General features: G+C 42.4%; 1 protein-coding gene across 6 annotated transcripts in view; it reads right to left on the bottom strand.

Moving 5' to 3' along the window:
- Positions 1–19845, bottom strand: part of LOC120916458 (carcinoembryonic antigen-related cell adhesion molecule 1-like) — a 92055-nt gene that overhangs the window by 9744 nt on the left and 62466 nt on the right. Inside the window, exons 8-11 of one of the 6 annotated variants that reach the window (XM_040327432.1) lie at positions 15741–15845; positions 14115–14117; positions 10060–10084; positions 5106–5131 (exon numbers count right to left, since the gene is read on the bottom strand). In XM_040327432.1, the coding sequence (XP_040183366.1) occupies positions 5106–5131; positions 10060–10084; positions 14115–14117; positions 15741–15845 (159 nt within the window). Of the gene's footprint in view, positions 1–5105; positions 5132–10059; positions 10085–12756; positions 12760–14114; positions 14118–15740; positions 15846–19845 lie in introns of all 6 variants that reach the window. The other 5 variants (XM_040327433.1, XR_005743986.1, XR_005743987.1 and 2 more) reach the window with 5 other exon arrangements.

The following is a 19845-nucleotide window of genomic DNA, read 5'->3' as shown; positions in this document are numbered from 1 at the left end:
CACATCGTTTTCCTCGACGAGTTCCTTGTTAGGCTTGTCGAGGAACTCGACAAGCTTGCTTTGCGTACACACTGTCAAGACAAAATCTCCTCGTTCTCAAACGCGGTGACATACAACACATACAACGGCAGGGGAAGTTCGATTCCACTGGCACAACTCTTGGGGCTGCTTTTGCTCATGTGTTTGCGTGTTAAGTAAAAGTTTGGTAGGAGACGATTTGCACTTTTCAGTCTGTTACAGCTTGAAAAATGTGTTATCTCCATTACAAATGCTACTTTTACTCCCATCTCATACTTTAATCTGAGCAAGCGCGGGTTTCTTAGCATACACACGCTCGAGTTTATCGTCGAAAACCAGCCAGACGAGGAACACGACGAGGAAATTGAGACTCCCGTCGAGGAAAAAGAGAACTTGCTCTCTTTTTTACTCGTCGAGTTCTTTGACAGTTTCCTCGATGAAAAGCGTACACACGACCGTTTTCCTCTGCAAAAAAGCTCTCCCACCAAGTTTCTTGATGGATTCTGCCGAGGAAACCGGTCGTGTGTGCGAGGCCTGGGAACCACGGGGGGAGGCACCTTGCTGCCGACTCTGTAAAAGTGTTTGGCAGCTATGCAGTTGCCGTATCACTTTTCACTTTGAAGCCGGCTAAACAAATTTGATGGCTCAGCTTGTGATTAAAGCGGAGGTCTGCCTCACTGGTCCCTGCTGTCTTCTGGGACCTGTGTATTTCCCAGAAGACAGCGGGGGGATGGGAAGTGGTGTAACGCCCTGCGGGGGTCTATGCCCGGAAGTGGGTGCAAATACCTGTATTATACAGGTATCTGCACCCCCCTCCCCTGAAAGGTGCCAAATGTGACTCCAGTGGGGGGAGGGTTCCAAAAAGCGGAGGATCCATTTTTGTGTGGACCTCAGCTTTAAGGCTCTGTTCACCTAGGCGTTTTGGGTGTTTTTTCTGCTGTAAGCCTCAGCTCTAAAAACGCCCAACAAGACAAATCCAATTCATTTCAATGGCCCCTGTTTACATCTGAGTGTTCTGTCGCCTGAAGCAAAACGCCCATCGCTCAAAAAAGTACAGGAGCTTTGTGGCAGATTACAGGTGTTTTACTGCTTTTACATTGGTAACCTTTTAACCTTGAAAAGACCTGTACAAAAAAGCTGCAAATTTCTGCATAAATGCCTGAAAAATGCCTGTAAAATAGCAATGCCTAGGTGGACTGGATATACGTGTGTGTGTGTGTGTGTGTGTGTGTGTATAAATTACTGCACTCAAACATAAAATGTTCTATTTTTATTTTACGGCTCTCAACCTCTCACTGTATTACTGATCTTTACACAGCTGTGTGTATTGTACCCTAGACCAATGTTTCTCAAGTCCTCAAGTACCCCCAACAGGTCATGTTTTCAGGCTTTCCATTATTTTGCACAGGTGATTTGATCAGTTTCACTGCCTTAGGCCCCTTTCAGACGTGCGCTTTTTCATCCATCCATTTGCGGATGAAAAAGGGACATACATTGGTCCCTATGTGATTGCGGGTGTCAGCGGATAAACATCCACTGACACCCGTAATCACCCGCCTCCGCAAAGATGCGATTTTGCAGACGGAGGAATGTCCTATTTTTTCTTTCGTCATCGGATCGGATGAACACGGACACACGGTCTGTGTTCATCCGATCCCCCATAGTGGGAGCGGAGAAAAGACAGGGCGGTCCCTGCACAGCGTGCGGGGACCGCCCTGTCAGCCGCCGGCTCAGCGGGGATATATACGGAGCGATCCCCGCTGAGCTTACGGACACATGGAGGCGGATCATTACTGATCCGCCCCGTATGAAAGGGCCCTTAGTAAATACCACAGCCATTTCATCTGAGGGAAATCCTGAAAATACCACCTGTTGGGGCACCTTGAGGACTGGAGTTGAGAAACTTTGCCCTAGAGGCCTAGACAAAACTGCATGTGTGTTCAGATCTATAAACAAATTGAATTTTTTTTGCCTGTGTACACAAGGCCTTAACCATATTCTGTATCCAGAGCTACATTTGAGATCCTTTCCTGTAGGTTGTATAGCAGTTTGGGAACAAATATTTTTTTGGGGGGTAAACGCCACCACCACATTTCCCTTGGGTCATCACCAGCACAAACATATCAGACTCCAGTATAGTATTCGTTGTGTTTTATAGTATAACACAAACTTCAAGGATGTAACTGCCCATATTCCCGAAATCCATATATGGTGAAAGGACTACTGATATGTGCCATGCATTCATATAAACCCATTGAACGTTGTTTTTTCTTTTAAAAAAAAATAGTGCATGGCTTTTCTGCAAATTATTGATATTCAAAAATTCTGATGGTTAAACAAACAGCAGATTGTTGGCATGGAAGAATGTTAGCCAGTTGTTGGTCTCAGTCATAAATTGCCGGTAGTACAAGAAGTGGTCACAGATCCGCGAATAGTCCAAGTTACTGTGTTAATCCTACAATGTCAAGGTAGTTGTGTCCTGCTTCAAATTCCCACTTCACAAAGGTACTGTAAGGTTTAATAGGAGTAAGTTGTTGTTGTATATGCACTTAGGAGGTCTTGATAATCCTGCAAAATCTTGCTAAATGCATTCTGTGGTATATTTATTGCGATGCTGCTTCCTTGTTTGTAATATTATATTGTCCATGTACGAATCAGATTGCAGAAAATGTGTATATTAATAGATGAATCCAGAACATGGTCAAATACCTCCAGGCTCCACATGCCCTCATGCATTTAATACAGGTTATCAAAATTACTACGAAGCTTCAAAAACTCCTATACAACCAACACAAGAAGGTTCCTAGCTGTAGCTCTGGATACAGACAGGGCAGGGACAAGCTCATCTGGAGCCCAAGGCGAACATGCCAAATTGCGCCAATGCCCCCCCCCCCCCAAGATGTATAATTATGTGTCAGCAAAAATCCCCATCCCACCAAAGAAAAAACAATCGAGCACTAATCTGTATGCCTGTCCCCCTAAGCATAAATCCCCCTCCCTCACATTACAAACCTGCCCCCATGCTGACATCCCCCCTACTGGGTTAAATATTTATCCCCCCATCCAACCCCCCCAGCTCAAATCATCTTACCCTATATGCTCCCAGCAAACCCCCCCCCCCCAAAAAAAACTTCCCCCTCCTTGCACAAATCCTCTACCTTTCAATTTTCCCCTCCAAGCACAAATCCTCTCCCCCACTTCAATTCCCCCTACTAGCACAAAAAAAAACCTCCATATTCTGATGTTAGCACAAATCCTCTTCACCCATCTCCCCTCCCAACACAAACCCCACAAATCACTACTCCTAGCACACCAGCCCAGATTTCCCTAGAACAATTATTACCCCCTGCCACCCCTCTCAAATTCCTGCTCTCAACACAAATTCCCTCCCCCCAATCTCCTTGTGGTGCCCCCCACCACCTCACATTATACCTCAGTGCCCAGGGCAGCTTCCCTTCCTGCCCACCCCTTGTGCCAGCCCTGGATACAGAATTTGGTTGACAATAGATTTTCTTGCTGAATTTAAACAAGTCAAAGCATTGACATTTTTTTAAGTGGGTTACAAGATCATTTTGATTTAACTGAAAACTTTACTCCCTGGCAAACTTTTTTTGTGTTGGATACACTTTTGCTTTCACATTGGGTTGCATGCAAATGACAAGATGAACTCTGCTTACTAAAGGACTGGGGAGCAGAGTCATACAAACCAAGAGTTTATATGTTTTCTAATTTAAAGGGGTTGTAAAGGTACAATTTTTTTTCCCTAAATAACTTCCTTTACCTTAGTGCAGTCCTCCTTCACTTACCTCATCCTTCCATTTTGCTTTTATTTCTTCTGAGAAATCCTCACTTTCTGTTCTTCTGTCTGTAACTCCACACAGTAATGCAATGCTTTTTCCCTGGTGTGGAGTGTCGTGCTCGCCCCCTCCCTTGGACTATAGGAGAGTCAGGGGGCCCACTAACACACAGCTCCTTTCTCTATCTGCAACGTAGAGAGCATCCTGACTCTCCTGTAGTCCAAGGGAGGGGGCGAGCACGACACTCAACATCAGGGAGAAAGCCTCACATTACTGTGTGGAGTTACAGACAGAAGAACAGGAAGTGAGAATTTCTGAGAAGAAATAAGGACACTTAAAAGCAAAATGGAAGGATGAGGTAAGTGAAGGAGGACTGCACTAAGGTAAAGGAAGCTATTTAGGAAAAACAAATTGTACCTTTACAACCCCTTTAAGGAATATATATGGGTTCCAAGCCCATGGTTTTTAGACTGCCACCATTATGGGCCTATCCCTACTGAGTTAGTGTTGCAGTGCCCTTCGGGTGTGACCTCCCTGGCGGAGGACCGCCGACACTGATGATTCCCCACCGCTGGTCTTTCTTCTTCCCCACTCCCCCCCCTTTTTTTCTTTTCTTTCTCTCTCCCTCCCTTCTCTCCGCTTTTTCCTCTGAAAATGTTCTGTGTTATGGTTTGATTATCGGCCATATCGTCACAGCAATATACAGCATGTCTGTATATTGTACGGTTTCATTATCTTTCAATAAAATTGTTTATGGAAAAAAAAATGAATATATATGGGGTATATTGTTTATGGCAAGTCCGTCTAGGTCAGAGGTTTTAAATATTTTCTGGTGTTTTTATGTAGTTTTGTGCCAGGATGCTGTAACAATGTGTTTTTGGACTCGTAGAAAATGTAATATTTTCAGTTTGCCCAACTACTACACTACAGAAGCCTGCATATGACACAGCGTATTACTGTTAGTGATTTTCTATATTTAAAGCCTTGCCTGAGAACCAAAGTAAGCATAGAGAGCACTTTGCAAGACTGGAATCTCATAAGACATCTTGGTGCTGGTGCAAAGTTATAATAGTTTTTGGCATCTTGAGAATAGTTTGACTATGGCGTTTTGGGTTATGGAGCAATTGTTAAGATAGAAGCTCATTTTAAATGATCTTTTAAATTTCAGAGATGTTTGGGGACATATATAGGAGGTCCATAAAGTTCATGTGAGGTCCATGGGACTGTGACTAAACAGCATAAACAGTATGGTTGTAGTATACAATATATAAAGTAACATTTCTACTTTACCTGGCTGGTCATCAGGTTCACTTATTCTGTAGAGGAAAGAATTGATATTTAATTGAGACTTGCTTGTTATTTCTCTACACTAATACATCAATTAATACAGGTTATTTATTTGGAAAGCTATCATTGGGAAAAAAATCCTTAGTTTGCACGTGATGCATTCACCCCACACAGAGTATGAGTTGTCATGAGATTTTAAAGGGAAAACAAAAATAGGTCTTGGATCAATGTTATTTAAAGTGATTCTAAATGCAGAAGTTTTTTGTTTTTTTATCTTAGGGCATTCTATGTATTAAAATGTAAAAACCTTCTGTGTGTAGCAGCCCCCTCTAATACTTACGTGAGCCCCATCTCAATCCAACAATGTTGCACGAGTGCCTCGGCTGTCTGGGACTCTGCCTCCTTATTGGCTGAGACACAGCAGCGGGTGCCAGTGGCTGCTGTCAATAAAAGTCAGTTAGCCAATGAGGAGAGAGGGGAAGCGGAGCCAAACTGCAGCTCTGTGTCTGAATGGCCCCCATAGCAAACTGCTTGCTGCTGAAGCACTCGGCAGAAGAGAGGGGCCAGGAGCGCCGTGAGGGACCCGAGAAGAGGAGGATCAGGGGCTGCTCTGTGCAAAACCACTTCACAGAGCAGGCAAGTATAACATGTTTGTTATTTTTAACCCCCCCCCCCCAAAAAAAAAAAACACTTAGTATCAATTTAAGTCACAAAGATTTTAAACTGCCATTTTCAATACTGCTATTACAGAGCGCACTGGATTTTCTGCAGAATAAGTACAGCAGATAATGTTTTATTCCAGACCCTCCCTCTCTAATTGAAAATATTCATATTAATATATTTAAAGAGAGCAGGAAGAGAGAGTAGGAAGTGGATGGGGTCAGTGTTCTTTCTCATTCAGCTTGAGCTGTTGAGTTCTGTAAGAAACAGCCATTTTTTTTTCCAACAGAGCAGTTAAGATTAGCGGAGAAACATTTAAAAAAGGAGCCTACAAGTTCACCTTTTGACTGGAAATTTATATCTGCAACATTGTATATTAAAAACAAAAATTATAAAAATGTCTATACATCTGCTTTAAAATAAACAGACACATGATGTAAATAGAGCCATCAATCTTCATGAAGCAATTTGTATTTTTATGCAAAGATTTAAGTGGGGTGAAGGCACTCTGTGCAAACATGATCATTTTTTAGTAATTAATAAAAATAGACGATTAACACCTCTATTTCTGAAAGCATTTTTAATTTCACAGCATTTTTTTCACACCTATTTAAAACAATACTGTATGTGTGTGTGTAATATATATATATATATATATATATATATATATATATATATATATATATATATATATATATAATGTATATGTGTGTACACGCATACAGTACATGTATATATAAATTATATATTTGGTGATTTTGTGATGAGCTCAACAATAAAACCCTCTTATCTTTATTGTCTCACACTGTACAATTATATACATATTAAATATATGAATTCAACAACATATATATCACTCAGAGGTGATAATGTAGCGTTACTTGAATATTTATCAGCGTATAACACGCGCCGGCGTATAACACGCACCCCAATTTAAGAGGGAAGTTTCAGGAAAACCACTTTGAAGCAAAATTATGGTATCTGAGCATCAATGCAGCCTGATCTGTGCTCATGTGCAGTCTCAATGCAGCCTGATCTGTGTCTATCTGCAGCCTAAATGCAGCCAGATCTGTGTCCATCTGCAGCTTTAGTGCAGCCTGATTAGTGCCCATCTGCAGCCTATACGTTTACCAAAATGCCCTGCCTATTCAGTGCCTATCTGCAGTCTTACCTTTCATCAGATCATCCCTGCTGTCTCCGAGGTAAGAGGGACATCGAGCGCCACTGAATTACATAGAGCCGTGATCTCCTTCCTGTGTACCCGGCGCTCCGTCACTCACAGCCACGCCTCCTGCCCCTGCTCATATGATCGACAGTACAGTGGTCCAATGCGGGGCCAGGAGGCGTGGCTGTGTGCAACGGAGTGCCGGATACACAGGAAGGAGATCACGGCTCTATGTAATTCAGCCGCGCTCGCTCCTCTTCACTCAGATAGCATGGATTGGCATATAACACACACGCGAGATTTTCCCCTGATTTTAAGGGGAAAAAGTGCGTGTTATACGCCGATAAATACGGTAGTTAAAATTATATCTGTTGATATAGCTTCTTTGGTACAGCCCCAAACTCTTGTTAGCAAAAATTGCTGACAAATTTCTGATTTCTGTAGCTTTTAGCTTCGAACAGATTTGTCTAAGGCCTCCTACACACGGGCAAGAATCTCGTCAGGAAAAAAACGTTGTTTTTCCTGACGAGATTCTTGGCAAGAATCTCTTGCCGCCCGAGTGTACACACACTCATTTCAAAGACAAGAATGCAGTGACGTCATTGCGTACGATGAGCATGTGCTCGTCACATTCAATGTCGTCACCGCCGCCATCTTGCTTCACCCTACCTATGCCGTGGAAGCTACTGCACAAGCGTCAAAGTCATTTTGAAGCATGAGCGGATTTCCACGGCGACGGGTAAGTATTCACACTCTCGGGTTTCTCGTCGGGAAACAGGCCGACAAGAATCTCAACGAGAAAATAGAGAGCAGGATCTCTATTTTTCTTGTCGAGATTCTGGCCAGATTTCCAGATGAGAAACCTGAAAGCCTCGTACACACGCTCGGTTTACTCAGCAAGAAAGCTCTGCCAGCAGTTTCTTGCTGGTTCTTGCTGAGAAAACCGAGCGTGTGTACGAGGTTTCAAGCAACTTTCATCTCCAGTCTGGGGATGTAATGGAAGTGCTGACTGTAACTAAACAAATCACTTGCTGGTTTTGGTAGGATTACAATAAATTTGTAGCGCTCTTCTGTGCAAGTTGAATACACAGAGAACTCAGACCAGCTTTAGAAACCAAGGTCTAATTCTTATCAATAAATAACTTTTATACGTGTAATTTTGTCAAGGTTAAAAATTAATGGAACATTGGACACTTTCGACTCTACCTACTTCCTTATTTGATTAGAAGCAAGGAAAACATGAGTAATTGAAAACCAGTGCCATTCATTTTACTGTACTGGTTCTAAAATTAAATTAAAAGCATGTTACCTAAAGTGGATCTTCACCCTCCTCATTTTGTAATTTTTTTGTAACCTCTGCTTACCTGGTTCCAGGTCATGCACAGTTAAGGTACTCAACCGCCCAGTGGATCCAGCATTGTCCTGCAGTGATCCACTTCTCTTCTGCCCCCCATTTGATCTGTGCCACCTTCTTCTTGCATGAAGTCATCAGGAAGCTGCCGGCTCTTCTGGGTTCAGCCAGCCGCTCTCCCAATGACGTGCCCCCTCCTCCGTTCTCAATGAAAGCCTATGCCTGGGATATATGTTGTACATATCCGAGGAAGTGCAGCAGGCAACGTGCACATCATTTGTCTAGGCAAGTGATGTGCATGAAGGGGGGACAGGCCAGAAGTTTCTCATAAAAAAAAGTAATAAAAAAACTATTTGCGCAGCAGAGGGTGAAGAGGAGGCAATATCATACTGAGGGTGAAGATCTGCTTTAAAGTATATTTTGGTAGGAACCCCCAACAGAGTAACAGTACAGCAAGAGAGGGCACCAGGAATAATTCTGAAAGTGGAACCCAAGTCAAAACTTTTTTGTTTGGATAGGGTAGGCAATGGTTAGAAACTCTCTGCTGTTTTTTAATTGTTGCGTGTGCCATGTTGAGGAGATTTGCCTTTAGATTTCCAATCAGTCTCTAACGTAGTGTCACTGAGAGGAACTGGGACAAAAACAATTCGGCAACAAATATGAAAAAAAACAATTATGGTCTGATACTCAGGAATTGAAGGAAAATCTCCAAATAGTCAAAAGCAGCAAAACAAATCAGAGATTCTAATCCCACAGCCCTCTATCCAACACATTTCAAAACACAAGGGAATTGTTAGTTAATCATAAATCATTTTAATTAGGTAGATAATTAAACATTTCTACAGTTGTTTTATACACTTTGAAATTCTGTTGTGATCTTCTTATCGGTTAATTATTTTAAAAAAAGTCTCACATTTTCTGAAAGGCAATTTTACTTAGAATTATATTATTTATTACTTTATAAAATTGTAAATTATTATAAACATTGAAATGACAGACAGTGAGTTTTCACACCTCCTATGTAACAAATAGGCCTTTTGTTTCTCAATAAAAGAGTAGGTCACATGCTTTTTTTTTTCCTTTAATAAATGTTTGCTCTTAAATCCCTAAATATAAAACTAACTATTAATACATATAGTATGTAAATGTCTATGTACAAAAGGTAAATGAAAAATATATCATCTTAAGAATTGCATTGTACAGCTACGTCAACCAAAATGGACAAACAATGGTCTTGTATCTCCCAAGGTCTCCCCATGGAAGTTTACAACTCCTTCTACCATAGAAGTCTCTCCTTTATTCTTTCATAAGATAAATAGAAAACTGAGCATAAAGGAAAGGGTCCCCTCTAAATATATCTCTCCAGACATAAAAATAAAGCCAAATGAATATGTAAAAGACGTAATCTAGCTTGCTATAACCTATACAGACCTAAGATATTTGTTCATAATGAACTGACCCTTGAATTATAGACTTTACACTTTTTAACCTGGGCATTGCTTACACCAGAATATAGGTGGATCTAGTATACGTTTTGGCTATTTTGAGACAGTCCAAACGTGTATAGGAGTCGGACTATATGCTCACTTCCCCATCTCCATGTGACAACTCAGTACATGAGGGCAATGTTAAGTGTTTCCTGTGCTCAGACTGGGTTTTCACCAGAACTAAAGCCCCAGCTCATGGAGGTAGGCAAAAGCTTTTGCAAAGTAGAGAATCTATTAAAGCAATGTGACCCCACCTTTAAGAGAAACAAGCCTATTTGTACATATGTGACTTACCTTTTGTTATTTCCACTGCGCTTTTCTGCAGGATATAGAAAGGTTTTAGTTGGCGAGAGGATAAGGAAGTAAAGAATGTTCAGAATTACAGATGAAATACAGCCCAAATGCCAAGATAAATATTTGCACAAATCTTATTTCTGCCTGTGCACAATTTAGAAATGTATGCTTCACATCTAAAACTGTGAGGAGGCATGCAGCAGTCGATTTATGAAAAGTGTACTGACAAAATACTTATTGTCTCCAGCAACCAGTAATCATCCTTGTTTCATATTTAAACCAGGATAGTTGGAAACAGATTGGTTGTGGTGTATAAGATTTTTTTCTTATATATTACTCTTCATAACAAAGCCCCAAGAAGATTTCCTCTAGGGCAAGTAATCATCTTTTTATGTCTATGGATCACTATAGAGCAACTTTTTCTAAATTTTAAGCGGAATTAAGATTTGCTGTATTAAAAAAACAAAAACAAAAAAAAAACAAGATCTGGTCCCCTGCCTGACTGTTTTTAGATGAAATTAATAAAATGCATTTAGACCAGTGGTCTCCGAGCTGCCAAACGTGGCCCTTGGGGCACGATTACACTCATTGACACCATTGATGGGGCATTATTTTGACCATTGATACCAACAATAAGGGGCTATTCCTTCCATTAAAACCAATGATGGGGCATAATTTATGTCCACTGATGCCAGGGCATTTTCTGCTCCCACTGGTCACAGTCCATGCCGTTAAATTTTGAAAGCCAGTAATCACGTGATTCCCCCATCAATACTAACTGTATTGATGTGGTAATCCCTCCCCCGAAGATATTGTGTTCTCTCAGTAAGAGGGGAGGGGGCAGGTGGTGATCGAGGAACCAGCTGATATTCGATCCATCTATATCTGGCTTTAGACAGCATATTGTCAACAAATGTGTTCACACCTTCAGGGATACCTGCTATTGTTAAATACCTTCAATAATCCAATCATTTATTTTATTTGTTTCCTATGCTGTTTTTGCTTGCTACCATGTGTACATCAAGGGGTGGTTGTTTTATGCACTGATGAGTGGCAGCAAAGAAGTGAGAATATAATTTGGCAGTATTCATCATTTTATTTCCCAAGACAGTAAATAGTTTTGGATGATTGTTTCCTCCTTTGCTAGAAAATCCAGCACCAAAAATATTTGATGGGAGTGGTACTTTAATACTATTTTATATATATTTAGTTTTAAGGGTCCTGAAATTACAGGATACCTTGAACAGTTGACATATAGTAATATGTGATTACAGAAACTGGTGCTTTGTTAACCGGTTGAACATATTGATCAATGCTTTGCAAAGCTTTGGGAAATTAAGACAAGTTGAAAATTAAATTACAGTACTACAAACCTTTATGTTGTATTATACTGTATCATTAAATATATGTAATGTAACGTATGTTATTTAAAATTATTTTCCACTTTCAGCTCGAAAGTAAGAAGCCTGTTGGTCAGAGGAAATGTAGCCAGTGACTCTGGCAGTAGGATCAAGTGGATAACATGATCTTGTGGATCAAGCAATGCATATGGTCAAATCTCTCAAAGACTGAATCACCACATGCCCTAACTCAAGTAAGGCAGGGGAGCATCAGAGCCCCATTGTCCACAAGGCAAACAAGGCAGTAATCTAGGGCCTGGTGGATGTCTGTTGGGCCCAGGTTCAACATTCATACTCCTGCCTACAAATGCCTCCCTTCTTTAAGGGTTGGAGGGATGAGCTGCTTCTTGCTTAGGGACCTATTGCACCTGTGACAGTACGGTTCCCTGTCATGGTGTTTGTCACCCAGGATTCACAAATAGGCAGGTTGAGAGGCTCCAGGAGGATTGCTTAATTTGGAGGAAACTGTTTTATCAGTTTCCTCTGTGGTTGGTAAAATCCAGTTGGGGACCTGGAGATGTCATCCCACCAAGATCGCTATGAAATCTCCAATCCTGGGACCAGGATTTGGAAATAGCCAGGAGATTGATTGTTCAGGTTTGTGGGGGTCTAATAGTAGAGTCAGGACCAGGGTTCTGGTCTCCAGAGAAGTCCAGGCGTGCAAGGGAGAAGCGTGCATGTCTGTACGGTACAGTCTGTCAAAGAAGACAGAAGGCCCAAGCATGTGGGCGGAAGCCCCAAGGCAGCTGGAAAAGAGTGCTAACCAAGGGACAGTGTTTGTGCAGGAACTGAGTTATATGGTCAAGAGGGCCGAGGCATAAAGCCTGAGCAGCGGTGATGCTAAAAAGAGCCAGGTGGCTTGGTATTGTTTTGTTACCATTATTGCTGTCTGGAGTTGAAACCCCTGCGTGGGAATCCTGGACTATTTATTTTCCTTTAATAAAAGTGGGCCAATCAGCCCTTAAACAGCAAACTGGCATAGACTCAGCTCACTGGTAGCCTCTACAATGGAACTTCCACTTTTTGGAATCCTCCCCCCTCCGGTGTCACATTTGACACCTTTCAGGGGGGTGGAGGGAGCAGGAACCTGTGTAATACTGGTATCTGCTCCCACTTCCGGGCATAGATCACCTCGGTGATCGAGGTGACCTACACCACTTCCGGTGCCTACTCTGCCCCCCCTGCTGTCTTCTGGGAGACACACATGTCCCAAAAGACAGCAGGGACCAGTGAAGACGCGCATCGCGACTCACGCATGCGCAGTAGGGAACCAGGAAGTGAAGCCGTAAAGCTTTACTTCCTGATTCCCTTACCGAGCGACAGATCGGCTTCGGCATCGCAGGCACCCTGGACAGGTAAGTGTTCTAATATTAATATTAAAAGTCAGCAGCTGCAGTATTTGTAGCTGCTGGCTTTTAATTTTTTTTTTTTTTTAGGCAGACCTCCGCTTTAAGCTAATTCAACCCCCAAATATTACATACTTTAATCCATTTCTGGGGTTGTCAAGGTGAATGTACAAAGACTTAGTTAATATGTAACTGATAAGTGAATATAGTCATTCTTTAGCAGAATATTACACTTCATTTGTTTTAAAACATTAATATTTAAGAAGACGGAACAAGATGATATGCTTTTAAGTCAACATGCATAGATTACATGCAGTGGTCTTGAACAGGGGACTCAGAGAATTAGTGGAATAAAAGTAAGTTAGCAGCAAGCGGGCAGACTGAACAATGGTTGGAAGGAGAAGACAAACAGCCAAGCACAGATGTGAAGACAAAAAGCACATACAAATGCACTATGGAAAGAGAATATATTATCACAGTACTACAAAGCACAAACTCCAACAAGAAAATGTAATAGTTGAAAGTGAAGCAACTATTTGCAAATATAAATACCCATAGCAACTAATAAGAATTTATATTTTGTTGATTGAATTACAGTACACTTAATTCAGACTGTTGTTTTCTCATGCTTTGTAAATACTGTAAGGCCCCAATGCACACTGGGCTTAAAAAGACGTCTGTTCTTTTTGGAGTAAAAAACTTTCATACACAGTATTTTTTGTACAAAGTTTAGACAAGTTTAGGAGAGTTTTAAGTTTTTTCTGCTAGTGAGCTCCAATCAGAAACACGAATGAGAAGATTTTTTTTCCTGCCTTTAAACGTTGTTCTAAAAAATATGCCTGTAAACGTCCTAAGGCTTCATTTCCATGGATGTTTTACAGCCACTTTCTTTAGCCTTTTTTACAGCTTAAAAAAAGCTGGAGCTTTTTTGAGCATTTTTTAACATCTGGCGTTTTTACAGCTCTACTCTGGAGCTTCAGAACGCACTGGTCCTGGGGTTTTTTTGCAGCTTAAAAACGGCTCAGCCATCTACAGCTCAAAAACGTCATGGTGGGCATGAGGCCATAGACTAACATTGAGAGCTGTTTTTTAGCTGCAAAAAACGCTCAGAAAAGTGGCTGTAAAAACGTCCATGGAAATGAAGCCTAATGTGTATGGACACAAAGGATAACATTGAGTTGTTTCTACAGGCAGAACACAAAACTCCTGTAGAAGCAACGTTTTTTATTCCAGTGTACATGGAGCCTTAAGCTTTGTACACATGCTCGGTTTACTCGGCACGAACCAGCAAGAAAACTGCTGGCAGAACTTTCTTGCCGAGTATACAGAGCGTGTGTACGAGGCATGTGTTTCAGGTTTCTCGACAAGAAAGCTGCCCAGAAACTAGACGAGAGAAATAGAGAACATGTTCTCTATTTTTCTTGTCGTGAGATTCTCTGCAGTTTTCCTGCCGAGAAACCAGAGAGTGTGTATACTTACCTGTCGCTGTGGAAACCTGCGCATGCTCGAAATGACTTTTATGCATGCATGGTAGCTTCCTAGGCATAGGTAGGGTGCAGCAAGATGGTGGCGACGGCATCGAATGTGACGAGCGCATGCGCGTCGTACGCAATGACGTCACCGTGTTCTTGCCTTTCAAGAGAACCGTGGTTCTTTTGAAAGGAGAGTCTGTACACCCGGGCGGCAAAAGATTCTTGCCAAGAATCTCGTCAGGGACCATTTTAAGTCAGAAAAGCTTTGTCTGTACCTCACTCTGATTTAGATTCACTGCTCCGCCATTGTCCATTTCACTGTTCAGTAAAACTACTTCACTGCACTATGAATGGCAGTAGGTGAAGTTAGTTATTATTTGGGGAAAGTCGAACCCCAAAACTCCTGCAGCACAGTGGAATTAAATCACAGTGGAGAAATGAAGAGTCTTTTCCGGCTCAAAAAGGATGTGAACATGCAAACTACAGGTCCAAGACCGATTGTACATACAGTATATTATGCACATTAACCCCCTTGGCGGTATTCCCGAGTCTGGCTCAGGGTAAGATTTCAATACCAAAAGCGGTATCCCCGAGATAGACTTGGGCTCGCTTCGCAGCATCCACAGGCACAAGTTACTTACCTTGTCCCTGGATCCTGCGATGCATCCCCACTGTGTGAGCGAGCGGCAACCTCGCTCGATTCACACAGTGCCCGTGTGCCGCCGATCTCCGTTCCCTGCGACGCACGGGGGCGGAGAATGGCGCCAAATTCAAAAAAGTAAATAAACACATTACATACAGTATACTGTAATCTTACAGATTACAGTACTGTATGAAAAAAAATACACACCCCCTTTGTCCCTAGTGGTCTGCCCAGTGTTCTGCATGTACTTTTATAAAATAAAAACTGTTCTTTCTGCCTGCAAACTGTAGATTGTCCATAGCAACCAAAAGTGTCCCTTTATGTCAAAAGTGATTTTAGAGCAGCTAGAAAACAGCGATTATAAATTATAATCACTTGCAGAATTGTGCGATAGCGATTTGTGGGGAAATTCGTCATAAAAAAATAAAAATAACGACAGCGACAATTCTGCAACTGAGCAAATTTCAGTGTTTTTTATTTGATTACATTATTGAATAATTTTTATTATAATTACATTATTATTTTTTATAATTATTTATAGTTATTTATTATATTTTATGGTTTTGTGTTTCAAACTTTATCATACCCGGGATGTCTACTAGACTCTTGTTTGGACAGATTTTAGTGAGTTATTCCTAAGAATTGCAGGCCTACAGTATAAAACGCCAAATTTCCATGCAAAATAATTGTACCGCTTTTGGTTCAAAATTCCAGACATAATCATACCGCCAGGGAGGTTAAACAGAAAGATGCATGATTAACACAATGACGTGAATTTTAGTTCACAGACAAAAAGTTAAATTTGGGGGGAAAAACTCACTTTTCACAATGAAGAACGCAGCGATTCCAATTAAAGCAACACCAGCCAAAACCCCGATTACAATACCTGCTATTGCACCACCGCTCAAGCCAGTTTTAGAAGGAACTGTGAGAGAAAAAAAACACAATGGCAAATTTATACATGTGGATCTGAGCTTTACAGGCAGACTAATGCAACACTCCCCAAACTATAGTCCCTATATTTTCTTTAGCTGGCCCTTTTTGCATTATTTTTCTCACTGACCCCAATGATGGGGTACAATTCTCTCCCATTGATCCCAACAATAGAACACAATAGAATTTACTAAAACTGTAGAGAGCAAAATCTGGTGCAGTTGTGCATGGTAGCCAATCAGCTTCTAACTTCAGCTTGTTCAGTTAAGCTTTGACAACAACCTAGAAGCATCTGATGGGTTTCTATGTAGAGCTGCACAAGATTTTGCACACTGCAGTTTTAGTAAATTAACCCTAATTCCTCCCACTAACACCAATGATGGGGCACAATTCCTCCCACTGGCAACTTTAATGAGGCACTATTTCTCCCATTGAAATTACTAATGGGCACAATTTCTCCCAATGACACAATCGTAGGGCACTGTACCTCCTACTAACACCAATGATGAGGCATTATTTCCGCCATTGATGGGGCAATATTCCTTCCACTGAAACCATTGGTAAGGAACAATTCTTTCCACTGACACAGATGATGGGTACAATTTCCCCCAACTTGCATCATCAATGGGGCATTATTCATCCTCACATTGACCAAAGGCACTAGGTAGATTTTTGCTCCCACTGACCCCAACCCTGGTCCATTTTTTACTCCCACTCGCCACCAAGCCAGGGGGATGGTTTACTTCCACTGACCATAGTCTGTCCCTCTAACATTTGAAAGACAGTAATCTAGCCCTCTGTATAGAAAGTTTAACCACTTGCTGACTCGTGTTCACATATGCAGCCTCACTGAAGTGGGTCTGCTTCAACATCAGGGTCAGTATATTTTAGGTAAAATTAAAAAAAATATAAAAATTGTGTCTCAGTGTATTTTAGGTAGGCTAGGAAAAGCAAAATATGCTCCATTGTTTCTGGGCCCTCCTACCAGTACAAACAACAATAGCAGCCACATATGTGGTATTGCTGTGATCGTCAGGAGTAGGATTATTTTTTAGGGGTTGTTCTTTGATGGTGGATTATGGTAGTAGAAAGAAAAATACAGCTAAATTTAAAACCATAATTTTTGTTACAATTTTGGGGCAGTTTTTCTTTGATAAAAAAATAGGAGATATCCACTCTTATTTACCATCAAGTCAAAGCCCATTTGTCCTGAAATAAAGAAGGTAGAATCCACCTTGATACACAAAATAGTTGTAAAGATATTAGTTTTACAAACACACTTCAAAGTTGAAACTTTGGGGTTTACTTACGAAAAGGCAAATCTACTTTGCACTACAAGTGAACTGAAAGTGCAGTCGCTGTAGATCTGAGGGGGACGTGCATGGAAAATAAAAAACAGCATTTTTGCTTGCACATGTTTGGATGATAAAATCGGCAGAGCTTCCCCTCAGATCTACAGCGACTGCACTTACAAGTGCACTTTGTAGTGCAAAGTAAATAACCTCCATTGTGTTCAGGCGTTAGGATTTGTTTTATCCTTCGCCATGAAGGGGTTAAGAACCCCTAGATCAATATATCAGATGTAGCGGGCTGTGTTGCTTCCACATATTACATGAAAAACTTCAAAGCTTCACACATATGCATGTGTTAGCGGCCCATTTTTATATGTGTGACCTCAATGTATGGCATTATGCATCCAGTGCCTTGAAAAAGTATTCATACCACTTGAAATTTTCCACACTCTGTCATGTTACAACCAAAAATGTAAATGTCTTTTCTTTCTCGTACATCACGGGACACAGAGCGGCATATTCATTACTAGTGGGTTATATGGAGTACCTTCAGGTGATGGACACTGGCAATCTCAAACAGGAAGTGCCCCTCCCTATATAACCCCCTCCCATAGGAGGAGTACCTCAGTTTTTTCGTCAGTGTCTTAGGTGTTGGTGCACGTTGAGGCTGTGCCTGTAGTAGTCCTTGGGACCAGGGCCAGCTGACCGGATCCGTCCAAGGTGCTTCATAGCCAAAGTGGACGGTACCCGGGCCCCAATTCGTGGATGGGGTTTTGCCTATAATGCCTCTCCTTGGAGGGCTGGACCCTGGGTTCCAGGTCTGGTTTCTAACCTAGAGAATACCTGTTGCCAGTGGTGCTGTATAGGTCCAGGTTGTGGTGTTCTTTTAAGACCCCAGTCCCTGAAGGTCTATGACCATACCCACGGTGAAGGGTGAAGATTGGGCCTCTTGCAGAGCAATACCCTGCGGCGTGGAAAGGTAAGCAGGGGGCCTACGGAACTTGGTTTGTCAGTAGGCTTCCTACAGGGGATTCTTGGGCAGCCTATTTATGCCTCTGTGCATGGGCAAAGGAGAACCACAAAGTTTTCAAACGGGATGGCTCAAAACACCCAGGTATAGTTCCCCTGGCTGGGCTAGTAGGCTGCTGCTGCTTCTGTCACAAGGAGGGCCTTTTTTGGGCAGGGTGTTCCACAGAGAAGGAACCATACCATTAGGGAGACAGTTTAAAGCTTCCCTTTTACCTGTGTCTGCTGCTCCAGCGTCTAAGGTCCTGGTGTCTCCTCTCCACATGGCTTCCTGCTTCCCCTAGCGGCGTTTGACGCGCGTGCGCGCGCGCGTGCGCGCGCTTTTACTTATCTGTGCGCGCGCATACGCGGCGGTGCTGCGGGGAGGGGGCGGTTGACGCCGGACGGCTCCTCCCCCCTGCACACAGGGAGGATAAATCCTGGAGGGCTGTTCAGTCTGTAAAGGCTGTGAGGGGACACGGAGCAGCGATGCTGGCTACAGCATAGGAAGGTTTGACAGAGCTTTCTGGCACAGTGACACCCGGTGGCAGTTGTGGGAAGTACACCTTACTAAGGAGCCTCTGGCTTAAAAGTTTGCATTCAAGCCTGTGTACTAAGCAGCGCCTTTGAACACTTAGGGTGCTCACCTAGCCCAGCATTAGGGGGTCAATACCAGACAAAAAAAAAAAAAAAAAAAAAAAAAAAAAAAAGATTTTTTCTGGTTGAAGCCCTTGGGGCTCAGTATTGATTTTCCCTTTTTATAGGTTATGGGAGGTTTGGAGTCCCTCTAACATTACCCTATCCTATTGTTTCACATTTATTTGATTATATGTGTATTTTCTCCAGCTATTACAGTCAGTTGTATACTAGCGGAGTGCCTCAGAATTTGTATATTATGGCTCCTAAGGGTGCAGGTAGCGCTAAGAACGCTAAAACGGTTAAAAAACCAAAAGGTTCTCCATCGGGCTCTGAGGATATCCAAAATCTAGTGGCCCCTACTACTCCGGAATGCCCGGAAGTTGTTGTCCTAGGTGAGCCATCAGGGTTGCTAGGTGCTATGGCTGGCCCTACTCAACCAGCTCCTTCCTATGTAACGGAAGAGATGTTAGCCTCCACCTTGGGTGGATTGGAAAGGAGGATGGCCGCTCTAATTACGGCATCTTTGGCAGGGAAGAAGCGGGTTAGATCCCCGTCTCCCAGGTCTGAGTCTCTGGAGGAGGATATCCTCTCCGACTGACGAGGGAGGTCAGGATCACCTTGACCATTTAGGTTCTGAGGATTCTACAATAGAGGAACCTTTTTCAGCTTCTCACGCAGAAAGACTGTGGGTTCAGTCCCTAACGGATATGGTGCGGTTGGCTTTTAAGATACCTGGGCCTCAGCCTCTGGCCTCCGCGGTATCCTCATTGGGCTCCCTGAAAGCGCCCCAAGCCAATTTGGTATTCCCGGTACATCCTTTGTTAAAGGACCTGATTTTTCAGGACTGGGCTAAGCCAGACAGGTAACCCTTAGAGGAAGAGTTTTCAAAGAGATGGGCTGTCCCTACTGTGGACGCAGCCATCTCATGTGTGAACAGATCTTTAACTTGCAGGTGTTTAAGGATCCGGTTGATAAACGCTTGGTAACATTACTTAAGGCCTCCTTTACTTCAGCAGGGGCGATAGTTCAGCCTGCTGTGGCTGCTATTGGAGTGGC

Source organism: Rana temporaria, chromosome 10 (genome assembly GCF_905171775.1).
Source record: "Rana temporaria chromosome 10, aRanTem1.1, whole genome shotgun sequence".
NCBI lineage: Eukaryota > Metazoa > Chordata > Amphibia > Anura > Ranidae > Rana > Rana temporaria.
The sequence above is the reverse complement of the archived record's forward strand: the minus strand, read 5'-3'. Positions and strand labels throughout refer to the sequence as shown.